The following is a 19,695-nucleotide window of genomic DNA, read 5'->3' on the forward strand; positions in this document are numbered from 1 at the left end:
TTTTGCTTTGCGAGGGCAGCCCTGTCCAATTACAGCCAGACAAACAATATTGTTGTGAAGGTTATAGGGTTATTGTAGCAGACGAGTGGGAACTTCATTGATTCCACTTTCCTACTTGTGAGTGCTCAAAAACTCTTGCTTTATTCCTACAGCAGCAGCAGGATTATGCATTTACTGCTCGACAAATCATTTTACTCACACCTGCCATTGAGGACATTGATTTGTGTATGAAAAAAAGTTACATCCGCCACCTAAAATTGTGGAATTACAGTATAAAGCCACCAGAACAGGTATCTATGATATGTTTAGCACATACGGAATGAGCTTTCACATCTATAACAGATCAATTTCCCCTGAGCCCGAGGAGTGACGACCTATTTCCTTTGAAGGGCTGCCCATACATATTTCAGCTCTCAAGCTCAGAGGGACACATTACTGCTGTGAATGTATTGCAATGTGACTCCATGCAAGCACAATATGTCGCTGAGTTTCTGAAAGGCTTTGTTCTACTTCAATTTCAAATGGAAGTAGCATTTGACAAAATGTTAAATCCAGCTTTTTAACTATCTACAGTATCTTACTATCTATTTATATCTATCTATCTATCTATACATATCCATCAATCCAACCATCTATCTATCTATCTATCTATCTATCGATCTGTCTTTCTATTTTCACAACATTAAACCCCTATTGTATATTTGTAATGGACAGAAAACAGCCATCATGTGGCATTTCGACTAACATTTTTTAACAAACTATACAGTTATTTTGGTCTTATCATCACATATTTGAGCTTTTATGACTTTCATGGTTGTGCTGCTTTTTCTGTCACAACAATACAAAAGAAGTGTCATTCTTGTACATGGTAAAAAGCTGTTTTTGTGTAACATTAAGTAATTTATAATCGCCATACTAATTAATTGGTGGTGATGGAGCACGCTATTCCAATGCCAGGATGTGAATCCCTCATGTTTACCTTTTGTTGTTGTCACTTTTTAAGTAACCCAGTTGTACTTGGTGAGAAATGTGCCCAAATGATTCTACCTGCCCTAGATCCCGTCTGCTTTTCAGGAACAGTGAGAACCAGTCAGTCACAAGAGGTATAATTGTTGGTAGGTTGTTTTTATTCATTTATTGTAATTATACTTTTATATAATGTTCAGGCGTATTATCTGGTGTTGGAAGGGCCATTTGCACATACTTTTATTAGTTTAATAAGATACTTTAACACAAAGTTTTCTAATATTAAATGTTTCATTATTTGCAATTAAGGTAAGGCAACTTTATCTACACAACACATCTCATAGCGTGGGTACATTCAAAGTGGTATCTAGCCTGTCTGTCTCTGTGTGCCGCCCTCTCTGTCATTAAGAGTGCTCCGTGATCTGAAGGTGCTTTTTTCTTTCACCCCACGCTGTAGAACTACCTTTGAAAGCTTGCTAAAATATGCAGTCTGTGGATTCAGCATACAGTATTTGTCCTTCACATTAAAAACACCTATATATGCAGCTATTTATGCAACTCACTCAGTTCTTCTGAAGTAGTCTTTTAGAACTTTGCCTTGAATCAGGATAAATAACGAGAAGAAAAGGATCCAACAATACAAACAGGAGAGAAAGGTGACCCCCCCCTTGGCTTAAGCTCCTCCACGAGGCGGTACCATGGATTAAATAAGATGCAGCATCAAAACACAAACTCCCATCTGTCAGGTTTGCATATTAATCACAACAACAGGCCCACTGGCAAAGGATGATCACAAGGATTGCTAGGGAGTCCATTTCACGTCACTGATTCTAATGAGTTCAGCAGGGCTAAAAATACCAGAGAATATTTATATATATCCACGGGGGTAAAAAGTGGTTCTTCTTCGGGATATCCTGCCTTAAAATATTTAGTTTACATTTGACAGTCCTGTTGTTGCTTGGACTAGATTTCAGATTTCATCATATGTTGGCAAGATGTTGCTAATTATTTCAAAATGTCCTCTGTGTTTACTGAAGCTCAGTGGGACCTGCCTCTTTGCTTTCATCAAGCTCTCTGCTGTAGATCTATGAGAACGTGTGTTTCTATCTCCTGCTGTATCTGTCACGTTTTGACAGATACAGCAGGAGACTGTCTGCTTTTTTTGTATTCACTATGTTGTTTGAGTCTGTAGTTGTCCATCTATCGTTCTATCTACGTGTGTTGGTTGATCGTTTGTACTAATAACCCTGTGATTAATGTACTTGTGCTCGCATCTCAGATCAGCTAGGCACTTTATCAATCTGAGTGGTACTGCTGCCCGCAAAAAGAAGCGCAGAGCAGGTCTGACTTATAAGGCTGACAACGACTCCATTCATGCGTCTAATTTAAGAGCGGCTTCTGCTCTGTCTAATTAACAATTTACTAGGCCATCAGTCAGCCTCCCCATTGTGGTATAATCAGCGTCACAGATGTGCAGGGCGGCTCGGTGCACAAATTCACATCTGCAATAGGATTAGAACAACCATGCGACTTTCATGGATACACAGACAGAAAAGTAGGCACGGCGAGTTCCAAGGACACAGCGAGAACTGTGAAACCTCTGATTGAAAGATGACACTGTGCGCTGGAGTGAGATAGCAAAGTGCTTGACAAATTAGCCAGCTCTGTGCACGATAGGAGCTGCAGCTGTAAAATGTTATTGCCGTGATAAAGGAATCAACAGATGCCTATTTACTCCCAGGGGGGAGGCTTTCGTGTTGCTTGCCGATCAGCATGTATCACGACTCTGGTGTGTGAACGCATGATGCAACTGCATATTGTGGGTACATTTCACTCGTGTTTTATTTAAGGGTTAGGCTTGGGCACATGGAGGGGGGTTGTCATGCGATGGAACCTTTAAAGGATAATGATACAGTTTTAGAGTGGATTTTTGTAAAAAGACTAATAAATCCCCCCGTAAAAGCTCCACCCTTAAGTTGCATAACGATAAATCTTCAGGTCCTCCTTCTCCCCCCACACCCTCCTCGAGACAAGAACACTTGTTTTTATTTTTATTTAAGGAGAGAAGTGAAGGGAGCTGGAGGCTAGCATCTACAAATCTCTGCTCATTGTCTTTCTGAATATTCTGACTGTAGAATAATAACCCACAGAGAGGATTAAGGACTGGTAATCTGGGGGAATAGTGTAGTGCATTTCGACAGCTTCTGTATTATATCGCCCCTTAGCTTCCTCTGTATAAACAAATAGAATTCTATTCGTTTATCCACTTAGTTCCTCTGTCTTGCTGATTAGCAGTGAAGGGCTGGGAGGCTGGGATAACCTAGAGCGGATGGTTCCAAGGATATCTGAGGCCAGTATGCTGTGTGTGTATCAGAAGGGAATCTGTGTGTGTGTGTGTGTGTGTGTGTGTGTGTGTGTGTGTGTGTGTGTGTGTGTGTGTGTGTGTGTGTGTGTGTGTGTGTGTGTGTGTGTGTGTGTGTGTGTGTGTGTGTGTGTGTTTATGTACTTTAAAAACAAATGCAGTACTTCTTGAAGGCCAATTAAAAGAAGCCCCTGAAGGAGCGTGCTCATCAGAATGCAGTGAACTAGCAGATCCACTCAGATGTCACTGTTACATTAGGCATAAATACCAGCAAGGCTATATGTAGCACAACATATTGACTTCTTCATTTTTTTTTTTTTATGAAGGAATCCAAAAAAAAAAAATCTATGAATAATGTGTTGCATAATCTTAATAAATAGTTCATTTGAAATCAACATCAAAATATTGGAAATAGTAATACAATATTATAATCTGGCAATGTTAAACCAAATAATATAATAAGATGTGCAGAATGAGTCACAAGACAGTAATGCATTTATATTATTGTCAATGACATACATCATTATGTTTGAAGTAGGCCTACCTTGAATAATGACATATAAACAGAAGGTCCTATTTTAGTTCAAAATCACATTTTCGATTAACATCTTTGATATATTGGAGGGATTTTTTTAGCCTGCTTGAGTGGTTGATACGTTTTAGATACCTTTGTTGCCAACTTGGGTGAGCAGGTACATCACAGATGGAAATGTTTGACTTGTGAGAGAAACAAAGATAGTCTTGTGGAACGAAGACACATGAGATGTTGTGCAGATAAGACAAAGACAAGAGGAACAATGGCTGGATGTCTGCATTGGACTGCATCTGAGCCAGTTACCCTGCAAGTACATTCTGTATTTACCCTCATTGTCTACTGGATCCATTGTCAACCAAGAAAACAATGCATGTGCAGTTTGCGGCAATACACAACTGAATTACCAAGCCAAACTCCTTTTTACTCCCAAAGTGTAATTTGACATGTGTTGACCCTACTGACCCCCAAAAATGTGTCCCAAAAAACCTGTGAACTACATCGACACCTATTGCTTATTTTAAGGAATTGCAACAACATTATCAGTAATTATTACCTCCTCTTCTTGGAGATGCTTTGGAACAGGTAATGAGGCTAAATGTGTCTTCATAACTGAAAGGTCTGGCTCATAGAACCCACTCCAATTGTTAAAGACTTGGAAAAAGGTGAATAAATGAGACCATGGAGACTGGGAGGCTCTTGAAGTTTAGGCTTGGAAGCTAGAAATGAAAGCCAGAAATCTCAGCACCTGGAAGAGTAATCAGTAAGTCACTTCTATTGATCAACGACCTTTCCAGCTTCAGATATATAATTGTCATTTTGCACAACCAGGAGTTACAAATCCCTCATATTTCACCTGGAAAAGAGGGAGCTGTGCTTTTATTGGTGCTGTTTGCCAATTAAGAGTAAAAAAAAACATTCCACATTGATGGGAGTTAATGCTGCAGAAATGCTGCACTGCTAATTCATGCATGCAGGTTAAAGACTGACAGTGAGGGAAGACAATGTAACTGGAAAACAAATGGTGGCACATAAGCGGCAGACATGATAAGTCTCACAGCCTTCACACTTCTTAATTTCATATGCAGCTTTCTTTTCTTGTTGTCTTTCTCTCCCTTTCTCGCCTCACACCTCCCCATACACTCATAGAACGCTACACCCACCCACACACATGATCCCTCCCAGCACTCCCTCTGTGCTCATACACACCCAACACAAAGATGGATCAATTTCACATTCACTTTCAAGATGCGGCGTCTTATTGTCAGTTTATGATACAATGTCTGATCCCACCTAATGCTGCTATGCAAATCACCCATTGTCATTATTTTTTTCTTTCTTTGCGTGCCATCTTCTTCTTTGTGCGTTCTAAACAATTATCTTGCCACCCCAGATGCTGCATCTTGTGGCCTATTTTTTAAAATAGGGCAGACTTGTTGGCAAGACACCGCCAAAACAACAACAAAAGTTAACTAATTGAAGTAAAACAACAACAAAAAAACTCATTGTGTAGCAGTTTGAACTCCTGAAAAGAAAATCATTCTGTTCCATCTTAATGGTTTTATCCATTCATTTAGGCTTTATTGGCTTTGCTTGGCAGTCAGTGGGTTGCAATGGCAACCCCGAGCAACAGCTTTCCCACGGAGCCATTTGATCATATGCTGACTGGGTGAAAAACAGTCTAAATTAAAGTCCCTATACTCACTCTGACACCTTCAACACAAGACACGACAGGCCATATTTTCTCTGCTAAATCAGTGGAGAGATGGATGCCAATTATAATTGCAGCAGAGGAAAGAAATAATCAGACACAGGTGTGTTTCAGAAGCCTGGTGCTAAATCACACCAGCAGTCGGATGATGAAAACCCGCCTGAAGGGTCTGAGGGACCCACAGCCATTCTGTGCCAATGAAGGGGTGTGCATTTGAATTTGCATCACCCTGTGACATATCAAAGGGAATGCACAAGTAGACGTGGCTCTTTGATTTTGATAGTTGTGAAATGCAAAGTTACTCTGTAGTCCCACATAATCTGCGGCTTTCTTCTCATAATCCTGCAGTTGTATCCAAATAATGAACAACGTGAGGAAGAGTGTACAGCATGTTGCATAATCACCCAGTAGGCTGTGTGTGTGTGTGTGTGTGTCTGAGTGCGTGAGTGAGTGCGAGAGAGAGAGAGAGAGAGAGAGAGAGAGAGAGAGAGAGAGAGCGAGAGAGAGAGAGAGAGAGAGAGAGCGAGAGAGAGAGAGAGAGAGAGAGAGAGAGAATATATGTGTGCAAGGGTGGGGCAGGGTGGAGATAAGGGGTTTCCACAAGCTCTGGGTGGAACAAATTGGATGTTGCATTCATGCACTTATCTCATCCTGGTGTTGCCTATCAAACACGCCATGCAAGTGTGAGTCTCTATGCACTGCATTAAACGTATTTACACAACACAGGCACGGGTACAATCAAGCGTGCAGGAACACACGCACTGACATGCCAGGTGCTTCCTCCTTCACGCCCCTCCTCCCACCTATGCGCGCAAACACAAACACACAGCATTCTCCTGCCAAGAAAATGAAATTATTAGCCATTTCCGGCGGGAATGGAGAAGCATCTCTGCCCTCATTAGAAAAGCTCATGTCAGTGTACGCTACAAGGCCGATTTTTCTCTCTTTCTTTGCGGCACCCTGAGTGGGACGATGCCTCAAACACAGCAATTATAAGCCAAGGAGCTGGAGAGTTAAAGCGGCATTATTGGGCCGCCATGCGGACCATCTGCAGACTTGATCAAACAAACTCAGCCCACAGCGACCAGACGGGCTGATCGGATGCCCGGGTTAAATTGCGATATCATGCAGAGCATATTGACCAGCACAAACCCCACACGGCCTGTCACGCGCACACGCTCGCACACTGATACACGCACAAGAAAGAAAGAAGCACAACATCAGCTCTGAATTATGACTCAATTAAGAGCAACTGATTCAAGGTCGTTTACAGCCGCACTATCCATAACTGATATTGACTCTGTTTTCTCTAGTGCTACCAAAAGAGGATAATATGTTACTGTGTAGATTAGAGGTGTCTCTGCCCAGATTATCCGTCATGTACCAGTTTACCAAACCCCGGAGGAGCAAGCAGAGTAAACTCCAATTAGGACATCTGATGTATCTTTGGTTGCTCTCCACAGAGCGGTACCACTGCTGCCCGATGTGGATTTTGTCATTGCGCAGTAACCAAGAATCCTCCGGTCTGCTTTATCTGAAAACTTTAAAGAGATTTCCTATTGTTTAAAGCGTACTCACCATTAATAATAACGGTCTTCATGATTTAGATTGGGGTGAAATCCGGATGCTGTATAAATCCAAGTCGAATGAATCCCAGCGTGTTCGGAGACAGATAGGATATCCGCTGTTTATTGCAATGTATGGCTAATTGCAAATCCAGTGCACGGTGGGAGGCGGACAGCCTAGAGCCCTGCACCTTCAAACTTTAGCCGTAGGTGTTCCCGAGTGGGGAGCCACGTCTCCGACTGCACCCGAGCTCAGTCATTTGGACGAGGGATTGAAAAATAGTCAGCAATAAACATCCAAATTTGGATCAGTAGACTCGACACACCAGTCGACACCTCCCCACAAATAGGACGCGCCAACAGCTCCGGAGGTGAGCGCAAGTGTTAACGCAGAAGTGGAGACTTAACGGCACAGGCGTAAAATCAGTATCGGATCCATGTTTGGAAACAGCAGCACATATCCACTTTGCCCCTCTGTATATTTTCCAAGAACACGGAGACAAATTGTGGTGGTTGCGCACGGATGTCGGCCGCACTGCTGAGCATCAGAGTGCGTTTACCACCACGGGGAGGAGTAGAGGGAGGGCGGGGCAGCGAGGTGCGTTTGGCGGAAAGAGGGAGAAAAAGGGACAGAGATTTGAGAGATGAATGTTTCATGGGAATGTATCACACTGCAAAAAAACATCTATACTTAGATTGTATTTATTGAACTTTGTGTGTTTGTATTCCTGCTTTAACTAACACAAACTTAATAATCCTTACATTTCCCTGTGTGTGATTTTTATTTTTGCTGTTGTAATTTATTGTCTTCTGTTTTTATTGCATGTACAGCTCTTTGGCTCGACTAAAAATCGTTTTTAAAATGTGTTATATAAATAAAACTTGATTTGATTTGAATAGATAACACACAAACAGGCATTTACTGGAAATATGAGTTGTTTTACATAACCGATGTAGCCTACTTCAAGAGTGAATCCGAGACTTAATGGACGTACGAGCAGACGGTCATTTCTTGCAGTGCAGGGCTGCTCTATAATGAATGTTTTATGTGCAGAGGGTGGGTAGGAAGGTGACGTGAGGCGAATCTATTTGGATCGGACACATCCAGGCACGCACATGCATACGAAAACAGGAACCACAAGACAGAAGAGAGCCTGGTCTGCTGGTGGGACCCGCAATCCCTTCTGGGAATTGGATAATTTGGCCTCTCTGGTGTCGTAGTTGGAGTTGCCATCACTACCTGGGACTGTTGGGGAAATCTTCTCCTTTTTAGATTTTGATTTGAAGATAATATAACATTATAGAATCATCTATCACAAAAACAAAAATGGCGATATTACAGCAGCAAAAAGGGGACCGTTTAACAAAAAGAGGATTACAAGATATAATACAAACTAAATAGAATTCAGACCGATTCTGAAATATTATTTTTTATTACATGTTTTCAATTTACGACATTCAGTTATATACTTTTGCACATTATTTAATTATTATTATGATTATATAAAATCTTATTTTACATCTTATCTTCAACTCAAGCAGACATTCTTCCTGCCTGTTTCTCTCTATATGGAAAGTCAAAGTGCCTGGAAGCATAGCATGTCTTTGCAGAGAATCCCACATTAAACATTCAGTTTCTACGCATTTTATATGATAATGGTTTCTTTTACAAAGTGATTAGACCATTGAGCAGCAGGCACGCTGTGGCAATGCTGATTGGACCATAGACCAGTTCACCATTGCTCTAGTCGGCAGCTATGCTTGGTTTGCTGAAGCCCAGGAGAATTGGATTCACAGCAGCAGTGCTATTATCTTTAGGTACCACACGCCCCCTACCGGCAAACATAAAAATAGATCTTCAGCACCACAGACGGCAGCTTCTTCTGTGGATAATGCTGTCTATTTGTTTGTACGACAGGGGAAAGGCACTATTGAATTCACCGTGGAGACAATATTGTTTATATTAGTTTTTTCCCTATAAAGTAATCTGGAATATTACCACCTGCTGGCAGGAAATGTGGGAAAAACATCCACATTTGAAACTCAATCTATAGAATTGCATGTTTTGGAATTGTGACAGACACTACTAAATTGTGTATTATGTGCACTTACACAATATTAAATGAGTGTGTTAATCATATATTATAGGTAGACTGAGACAGTTAAAAGCAAACAGATTACAGTAGGGAGCAGGTGAATGGAAACCACAGCCAGGTGGGCGGTGTAGTGGAGTAAAATGGGTGTACATGCAGCAGGCTAATCCCAGGTTTACAACTACCAATATTGAATCACATCAGAATATGTCAGTGAGCCACTCGCCTGGTATTTGCTCACAGTGGAGACCGGCAGGGACAGATGGCCAGTAGAGACCCAGTCCAAAGCCGCCGCAGCGACCTGCTGAGAACGAGGTCACCCCACGAGAATAGGAAATGCTGTCACCTTTCACGGTCGTCTGTTTTCCCTACTTTATCTGAATGCATCCGTGCGGGCAAACACGTGTGCGCGTGTGCATAATCCTGTCATGCATTTGTATGCTGTGTGCAGCCTGTTATGGAAGCAAACAAGAGACAGAAGTATTCGAATTGTATTAGACACCGAATTTATAGCATTGAAAATAATTACTTTGAAAATCATGAATCTGAATTTTTTTTGCTCCGAATTTATCTATGTGAAATAAAAATGTAAAAATTCAAGTTAAAAAAATTCGAATGTTCAAATTCAGATCCCAAAAATTCAAGTGAAAAAAATTCGACGTCAAATATTTCGGTGTTTAAAATTCGATGTCAAATATTTCGGTGTATAAAATTCGACGTCAAAAATTGGGATGCAGCCTCATCCGGGCTACTCAGACAGGATAAGCAATCGAGTCCGAATGCAATCAAACCGACTTCTGGTCTATCAGAGCCAAGCGGCAAACCCCGGGACAGTGCGGTGAAGCCCAATGCTGCAAACAAACTGTAGGCGATGGATGCAGATGGGAGCAATTCCCGTAGACCCTATGTTAAAATGTCCAACTTAACATCAGAAAATGAACATGTTTCTAGCCTGGATCTACAAAAACATATTCTGTATATAGTTAGATTCCCCCTTCATGACAACGGGACTGCTGCTCCTAGCTCCTCTGTCTCACTGCTAGCTCCGTGATGCTACAGCGGCTCAGCGCATGAGGACAACACTACTTGAACTCGGCCGTGTTTGTTGTGTTGGTTCCTGGTGGACTATTCGTCATGCAAATATAGGATTTATCTGTGGTTGAAACAGACCGTCCATGAATGCAGTTTCTTCGGTAAGTCAACCCTGCGTACTTTATGTTATGTTACTGGTGTTTTTATTAAGCTAACGTTAATGAATGTTTAGAGTTGGGTTAGCATTTGAGCAATCGTAGCTCCATCTGTGCTAACGATGCTATGCGTAGCATCCAAGAGTGTAAAACATTAAGTGGGATGCTACTGTATACTAAAAGGCTTCTGTGCGAGGTTGCTAAAATAAGGTCATCCTTGTACGTTAGATAGTTAGTTTGCTATTTAGGTTACTGTATGCATTGTTAAGGTTCATTTAAATTCGCTATGCTCTACTATAGCATAAAATAGACTAGCTAACTTCAACGTATTGTTGAAGAGAGGCTTAGTGTATATTAAATCAACCTCACAATGAAATGTGTGTATCTTTTAAAATATGAACGTCACATTTCAAGATGGTCCAGAAATAACGCTCCCTTAGATATTGTAATATGGTTTGTTGAACTGGAGTTATTTATTGCAGCTAACCGCCTATCCGACGAACGACCCAAACATTGTTGTTTTTAATATTATTACCAATGCCTCTTTTAATTGTATTATCATCACACTTGAGAAACAGCCTTATCGTGGCTGTACAACGGAACATGTAACTTAATGCCTGCATTTAAGGACGATGAATAGCGTAGTCAATGCTTTAGTGACAAGGAAATGATTTGTTTAAATATTAGATATGACATTATCTGTGACTTCAGTGGAAATTAAGCTTATCCATTGCATTGCATTTGTTCAATAGGTTTGTGTCTTACCCCTATGTGTGTGATACATATGAATATGGCATATGAAAACAAATGAATATGACTGACTCATGAAAACCTCATCCAAACAGTAAAATAAAAAGGACCTACACAATAATACTCAATCAAACTGATACAGTATAAGGACTGTGATATCCAGCAATTTCTTAAGTATAACAATAAGATTATGACCTGTTTTTAAAAGAAGATAAAAAGTAGTTTGCATGTAAAGAAGTCTGTAACCCACGCATGTAACTTTACATCTGTTTGTCCTTAAGGTGATCCAGACAGGCTGGACCAGAGGAGGAGAGACATATCTGGAGTCCTAGCAGCAGAGAACTTCAGCACGGATTCCAAGGTACACCTTTTTCATACTTTACAAAGAACGCATAAAGTAATGACTCTAATACACTGATAGACATGCCATTAAACATGACTGAATACTAGATCTCCTACACATCAGTGATGTTGAGTGGACTTTCTTAGCAAAAGGTTACATTTACATTTTACCAAGCAACATCACTTTTTTGTTCAACTTTCACATTTCAATGTATTTAAGGCAAATATTATTGAACATAGTGAGAACTGCGACCCTTTGTCTTTCAGTGAGACAACCGAACAGAGCAAGCTTCTACAGTTGCACTAAGTTTTGATAACAGTTAAATATTATTTTAATAATACATTTATTTCAATGTTGAGGAATTTAGAACGGTTTATTCATAATCTGATTATCTTTGCAGTACACTGTTGGATTTAGAAAAACACATTCAAATAAAAAAATCATTATATTTATGAACAAACAAACACACCTCTTTCTTAAATAACACACTTGCTCTGCAATAATATGTTTTTTGATATTTATGTTAGGAAAGGACATGCCTGAGAGACAGGACTGCTTCACCATGTTCTCTTTCTCTGAGGGTCCAGAAGAACATCCAAGAGGGAAAGGAGAAGCTGATGTTATGAGATTTAAGAGCAGTACAGGACATTCACTAAGAGACACTTGTATTGTAACACAAAGACCTGCACACTGAATAGTTTTGTAGTCTAACAGGAACTTCATTTGTGTTGTTTTGTGTTTTACGTTGCACCTCAGAGACAGTGTGATTATTGTCAGGCCTATAAAGTTTGGCAAAAAAAAAAAGTCAGCTGATCAAATGCATTTGCCTCACTTTATGAGCTTCACATCACTTGTGCCTTGTACCGCAGAGTTTGCAACGTCATAAATAAATGGTGCCAATCTTCATTCAGATGTGAATGTGTAATCTAACATTTTCAGCAAGAATAACGGACTAAAGGAGTGCAAATACAATTTATTGAAATGTGAACTAAAAGTTATCAAGCATGAACCATCACCATTTTTTTTAAATAAAAACGAAATAATATACATAAGTTACACTAAATGTTAATCTGTTAATTGACAGGCTAGGCCTGTGCAGGTGGTAACAGCTATGCCCAGCATGGGCTAAGTTCTGTAGGTGGTGCAGGTCCTCCTCCATCAGGTCTGGTCCTCCTCCCTCAGGCCTGCAGGGTCTTTCCCTGCGAGGAGTCCTCCTCGCAGGGAAAGACCCTCAGCCCTCTCTGGCCAAAGCAACAGACAGGAAGTTCATAAAGCTGAGGTTTCCCCCAAAGTCTCTAATCATCCATCCTGTGAATATGAGAGGGGAACAAATAGTGTAATAGATGCTTTGGACAATAAGAAATATAAAGTTAACTGTTGAGTTGCTCAGTTTTTTAGATTGACAGGGTTTAATAACACAAACAAAAGGAGAGAAATAAAGATTGGTCTTTCAATAAATTGTGTTGATTTTGTCTTTTGAATTGTTTGTCTGAAGTCAAGTAGCTAGAACTGTTACTTATAGTTTGAATGATACAGTCTGGTTATAATGTGTGGAGGAGGCATCACAGTTAAGAGCACCATTTGTTGTGTTCCATCCACAACAGATTGATGTGTGTGTATTTATGTATCTACTATTTCTTGAATTATTACTGTCAGTCCAAAACAAGAGATTTTGTTTTGGTAACATTTAAAAAAAAAAAAAAAAAAACATCTCTTTTTCACTACACTATCTTGAATACTTTAGTTTTTACGTCACTACATTTATCTAACAGCTTTAACATTGTAAAGGTGTCACTTCGGACTAATGACAGCATTTCCTACTCAGCCCTAGAGTCTCTAGGGCTCTGGTCCTACTATTTTGAGAGTTTGAACAAACCAGACCATCTATTAATGTAGAAAATAGTTGGCACATTACACCATTATGAAAGTAATAATTAGTTAGCTCATTGTTCAAAATGAGCTCCAACTACAACAGTTAAGTCAACTCGTGCATCGGTAATAACAATAAATCAAATGATATAATAGTATAACTTGTGTCTACTTTAACAACACTTTCCTAATTATACTAGCATACTTTTACTAAAGTAACATTAACATGTTTAAATGCAGGGCTTTTGTAAGAGAGTATTTCGTATAGTGTAGCATGGTCTACTTGACTTATCTAACCGAAGTGATCGTTACGTTACTTTGCAAACCGTCACCCCCAACCAACCAACCCACACACACACACACACGTTGTGATTCACTTCAATTAATGGTAACGGAGCTTGCTAACAGCAAGGCACAAGGCTACTTCACTCATTTAGCTAGCTAATGTAAGATACAAATGCTGTCGAGCCCTCACTGCTTGTAAAATAAAGAGCACAAACTGACTACTTACCCGAGCGGCGAGCCCCGCTGTTCTCCGTCATTTTTCTCCCGGGTTGTTGTGATCACATGACTGACAAAGCCGTGCTCTGATAGGCCAGAAGTCGGAGTTGCATTAGGGCTCGATTGCTTATCCTGTCTGCGTAGCCCGGATGATGCTGCATCGCAATTTTGGACATCGAATTTTATACATCGAATTTTTTGACGTCTAATTTTTGGGATCTGAATTTGATTATTCGAATTTTTTTCACTTGAATTTTTACATTTGTATTTCACATAGGTAAATTCGGAGCAAAAACATTTAGATACATGATTTTCAAAGTAATTATTTTCAATGCTATAAATTCGGTGTCTAATACAATTCAAATACTTCTGTCTCTTGTTTGCTTCCATAGCCTGTCCTCCTACAAAAAAATACCAAATAGGTTGATTGTTCAGCAGTTTATCACGACCCATAGTCACGTTTTAAAGTGTAGCACCTCTAGTGGTCGCGTAAGAAACAACATGATCCCGTTGATTGCAAACGCTCCGGAGGGTCGTTTATTCACAAATAACCCTCTCTGGAAAATCCTAAATTGTAGGATAGTTTCAAATGCTTTTTGATTAGATTTCTAGCGAGAAGTGTATATTGTACTTTTACACAGTGAATGTGTAGGATCTATAGTTTGATAGATATTACGAAGATGATTTGAGGTCTCGCCAGGAGAACATATATTACGTATTTACGCAGCGTCCATGTAAAGTTGGCGTCAACCCTCACGGGGTCAAAACAGTATTTCCGGTCTAGAAGTTTTCATTACATTGCATTTAGCTGACGCTTTTGTCCAAAGCGACTTACAATAAGTACATTCGACCAGGAAGACACAACCTTAATAAAACCGGAAGTATTCCCCACACTGTCAAATGATTACACAGTGATATCTGCATTACTCATCCACTAAAAAACATCAGTTTATCCTTGTTAATTACACAATATTGATTGGTTTAAATTGTGTACAATGCTTTTGTGTTTTTAACCTTCGATTCGGAGAAACAAATAGTTTTTTCGGAATTTAGACACTACAGAGTTTCCGAAGACACTACACTACCCAGAATCCTCAGCTATCGTTTGTGACTACAGCATCCGCTTTCCTTTACAAACCCCGTGATAATAGTCCTCAAGCTCTGTGATTGGATGTTGGAGTGGCAGTGCAACAAGGTTACACCGAGCGTCAAACAGCTCTTTTAAATGGAATGTAACCACGGCAGACTATCCAAAACTGGACTTGAACGGATCCAGCCCAGCTCCCCCTCCCCCCCAGAACTACACATGCTGGCTATTGTGTTTCGCAACATGTTCTATGGCACGTCTCTACTGGAAATTGTAGTTTTAAAAGACGTTTTCGTATTTCCCATAATTAGAAGTTGCCAGTATTAAACTGTGTACACCCCTGGAGGTTTAGGGGATACGAAACACATTGGTGTTATCAAATTTAAAACATATCATTAATAAATGGGTGAAAATTGCTTGTGTCCATAATGGGCAGCATTACTATACCCACATGACAGCTAAGGTCAGAAGAGCTTTATTTAACAGCTGGTCTTATGTCTGTGACCCCTCCTGTTGTTCATTGAAAAGCCTGAAACATGCACTTGTCAGGGTTCAGAGGCACATGTTGCAAATATGGCAGTAGCCATCGATCATCTTAAGATAAGATAAGATATACTTTATTGATCCCAAGTTGGGAAATGTTTTTGTTACAGCAGCATGTACTACTTTGTTCTACTCCACTACAATTCAGAGGTTAACCTGGTATTTTTACTCCACTACATTTATTTCAGTTACTTTGCAGATTCTGAATAATGATATGAAATATGTAACCTGCTCCATCGAAATCAGTCGCATTGACCCGAAGACACATTTTGAGTTGTATACACTGTTGGAAAGAGGAGATTCCTCGCTTTCTAATACTATCAGGATTGTTTTTGTACTCCAAATATTAAGCAAAATATGTCACATTATATAATGACTGTCACCGAGTCATCATTTTGAGAAAAAGGCCTTTAAAGTTTCGTCTTCTCTGAAATCCATCGATCTGATTGATTATTAGCGGAGCAAATGATTAAAATACTACAGAGGGAAGATATTTTCTTTTGGATTACTGGTCTGGGGGAAGCTTGCGAGTGTGTGCGTGTGTGTATACGTGTGTGTATTTTTGCGTTTGTGTGTATTGTATTTGTTTCCCGGGGAAAACACTCACGAGAAACATCGGCTGTTGTTATGCCTGCTGTGACGTCAAGTTACTCCGTTCTCCGCTTGTAATCATGCCGTTACAAGCTTCAAAGTTGTATTTATCATCTGAATTTGCCGAATCAAGTTTAGTATTCTGAAAGCCAAGATTTTGTTTATTTGAAATCAGATGAAAACAAACTGTAACGGACCCTGCCGTGTTATCCATGATTATGATACGCCTTACATTAATAATTTCAGCCGGAGAAAGGGGAAGCAGCGCTGTGGAACAGCAGAGTGGCGAGTGAGAGCTGTCATCTTCCCTTTAGAAGCTTCAAAAATGTATTTATCGTGTGATTTTGGAAATAAAAGTTTCATATTCTGAAAGCCAATACTTTGTTTATTTAAAATTAAACAAAACACCCGAACCCCGAAAAACTTTTTTTTACACAAATCCACGTTTATTTTAAAATTAGCCGTTGCGACTTCCGACTGATTTCGATAAAGTGGGTCACAACCCTTAAATCAGACTTTAGTTACACCTGAGTACAATTCAGGGAAGGTGATTGTCAAGTGCCAAAATAAACTATGCAATATATTAGACGTTAAGTACTTTGTCAGACTTAATATGTATCTGTTGATACCCCCAACGTTTTGTTCTTATTAAAACGAAGACCTTAACTTAAAGTATTGTTTAATGTTTGAATAAAGCCTTATTAGTTTGTTTGTTTTGCACATCCTCCTATTAATATCGTTGGACGTCCTCCACTAGCTTTTTTTATTGTAGAGATCACTAGAGTGTGCCCTGATGAACCTGGGGGCTGTGTTGTCTGGAACCTTGTGTTCCTGGTAGGGTCTCCCATGGCAAATTGGTCTCAGGCAAGGGGCCAGACTAAGATTGGTTCAAAAGACCTCATGAAAGAACAACAAAGAAGTGAGGATACCCGGCCCGGAGGAAGCCCGGGGTCCCCTTCTGGAGCCAGGCCCAGAAGGAGGACTCGTCAGCGAGCGTCTGGTGGCCGGGCTTGTCACGGAGCCCGGCCGGGCACAGCCCGAAAAGGCAACGTGGGCAACACCTCTGCTTCTCCGTTCCGCGGGCCCACCACCTACGGGAAACAGCGATGGGGTCGGGTGCGCTGCCAGAAGTGTGGCAGTGAAAGCAGAGGGTCTTGACGGACCAGACCCGGGCGACAGAAGCTGGCTTTGGGGACGTGGAACATCACCTCTCTGGGGGGAAGGAGTCGGAGCGGGAGGTGGAGCGTTACCAGTTGGATCTGGTTGGGCTCACCTCTACGCACAGCGTCGGTTCTGGAACCTTACTTCTGGATAGGGGTTGGACTCTATTCTTCTCCGGAGTTGCTCAAGGTGTGAGGCGCCGGGCGGGTGTGGGGATACTCACAAGTCCCCGGTTGGGTGCTTCGTTGTTGGAGTTTACCCCAGTGGACGAGAGGTTCGCCTCCCTACGCCTGCGGGTTATGGGGGGGAAAACTCTGACTGTTGTGTGTGCTTATGCACCAAACAGCAGTTCAGAGTATACGGCCTTCTTGGAGACCCTGGAAAGAGTCCTGTATGGGGCTCCTGAAGGGGACTCTTTAATCTTGCTGGGAGACTTCAACGCACATGTGGGCAATGATGGAGACACTTGGAGGGGCGTGATTGGGAGGAACGGCCCCCCTGATCTGATTACTGATTACTGGACTTCTGTGCTAGTCATGGGTTTGCCATAACAAACACCATGTTCGAACATAAGGATGCTCATAAGTGTACGTGGTACCAGAGCACCCTAGGCAGAAGGTGTCAGGGTTGAGTGAGGCAAGCAGGACCCAAATGCAGATGAACAGAACAAATACCTTTATTTCAAGGCTACTGGAACAAACCTCGACAAAACAGTACTCTCACCCCGTGAACAACGTCCAAATACGACAAGGAACTCACAAAGACTAACAGAAAACACAGAACCTAAATACACCCAGGACTAATCAAACAAACAAGAGACAGGTGAGGAGGGAGGAGAAAACACAGGGGCACCAGGTGAACACAATCAGACAACTAGACACACCAGGGAAACTAACGACAGGAGGAAAAACACAGGGAAAAGGACCAGACAATATACCAAGAGGAAAACATGACAGGGAGAACAGCAAAACACCCAAAACAAGACATACAAAACGTGACCTAACACAATAATCGTAACAGAACCTCCCCCCCTCAAGGGACGGATTCCAGACGTCCCTAAAACACCAAAACAGTCCAATAAACGTCCAAAAAACAATGTCCAGCAGGGTGGGTGGAGGGGGACCGGAGGAGGGAGACAAAACTAGGGCCACCGGGGTGGGTGGAGGGACTCAGGAGGACGGGTTTGGGCCAGGAGCGCCGCAGAGGACCCGGAAGGGATCTCGGGCGGACGGCCCGGGGGCAAGGCAGAAGCCGAGAAGGGGGACTCGGGCGGACGGCCCTGGGGCAAGACAGAGTCCAAGGTGGGGGTTATGGAGGGGCGAAGGCCACCGCGGGCGAACTCAGGGGGCCGAGCATGAGGGCGAGGACCGCGGCCGGGAAAGTCAGGGGGCCGGGCTCGAGGGCGAAGGACATAGGGTTGGCAGGACCCCCGGCAGGAGAGTAGTCGGCGGGACCCCCAACGGGACAGGACATAGGGTTGGCAGGACCCCCGGCAGGAGAGTAGTCGGCGGGACCCCCAACGGGACAAGACATGGAGTTGGCAGGACCCCCAGCGGAACCTCCAACGGCACATCAGTAGGAACTTGAATTGGGACTTGAGTAGGAACTTGAGTTGGGACTGGAGAGGGAACTCGAGTTGGGACTGGAGAGGGAACTCGACAGGGGACTCGAGAGGGGACTCGAGAGGGGACTCGAGAGGGGACTCGAGAGGGGGCTCGAGAGGGGACTTGAGAGGAAACTGGAGAGGGGACTCGAGAGGAAACTGGAGAGGGGACTTGAGAGGAAACTGGAGAGGGGACTTGAGAAGAAACTTGAGATGGGACTAGAGGAGGGACTAGAGGAGGGACTAGAGGAGGGACTTGAGATGGGACTAAAGTTGTTACCTGAGAAGTGACTAGAGAAGTGACTAGAGGTGTGACTGGAGAAGGGACTAGAGAAGTGACCTGAGGAGGGACTAGGGAAGGGACTAGAGAAGGGACTTGGGAAGGGACTAGAGAAGGGACTAGAGAAGGGACTAGAGGGGGAACTCGAGAAGAGACTAGAGAAGGGACAAGAGATGGGACTATGGCAGCTGGGGCAAGAGCTGGGTCTGGAACCATGGCTGCGCGGGCCGGAATTGAAGCCAGAATCATGGCTGTAAGGTCCGGTTCTGGAGCCGGAAACATGGCTGTAAGGTCCGGTTCTGGAGCCGGAAACATGGCTGTAAGGTCCGGTTCTGGAGCCGGAAACATGGCTGTAAGGTCCGGTTCTGGAGACGGAAACATGGCTGTATGGGCCGGCTCTGGAGCCGAATCCATGGCTGCCGGGACCGGTTCTGGAGCAAGGACCATGGCTGCTGGGGCCAGAACTGGGTCTGTAACCATGGCTGCTGGGGGCTGAACTGGTTCTGGAATCATGGCCCTTTGGGCTCGTGCTGCTAACCTGGCCTTGCGAC

At 42.3% G+C, this 19,695-nt stretch overlaps 1 protein-coding gene across 1 annotated transcript in view; it reads right to left on the minus strand.

Annotated features, from left to right (window-relative positions):
• rtn4r (reticulon 4 receptor) overlaps positions 1-7,678 on the minus strand; it is a 41,713-nt gene extending 34,035 nt beyond the window's left edge. Inside the window, exon 1 of the mRNA XM_034225187.1 lies at positions 7,150-7,678. Coding sequence (XP_034081078.1) covers positions 7,150-7,171 — 22 coding nt within the window. The 5' untranslated portion in view covers positions 7,172-7,678. The remainder of the gene's footprint in view (positions 1-7,149) is intronic.
• Positions 7,679-19,695: the final 12,017 nt, after the last annotated feature.

This window comes from Gymnodraco acuticeps, unplaced genomic scaffold, assembly GCF_902827175.1.
Source record: "Gymnodraco acuticeps unplaced genomic scaffold, fGymAcu1.1, whole genome shotgun sequence".
Lineage (NCBI taxonomy): Eukaryota > Metazoa > Chordata > Actinopteri > Perciformes > Bathydraconidae > Gymnodraco > Gymnodraco acuticeps.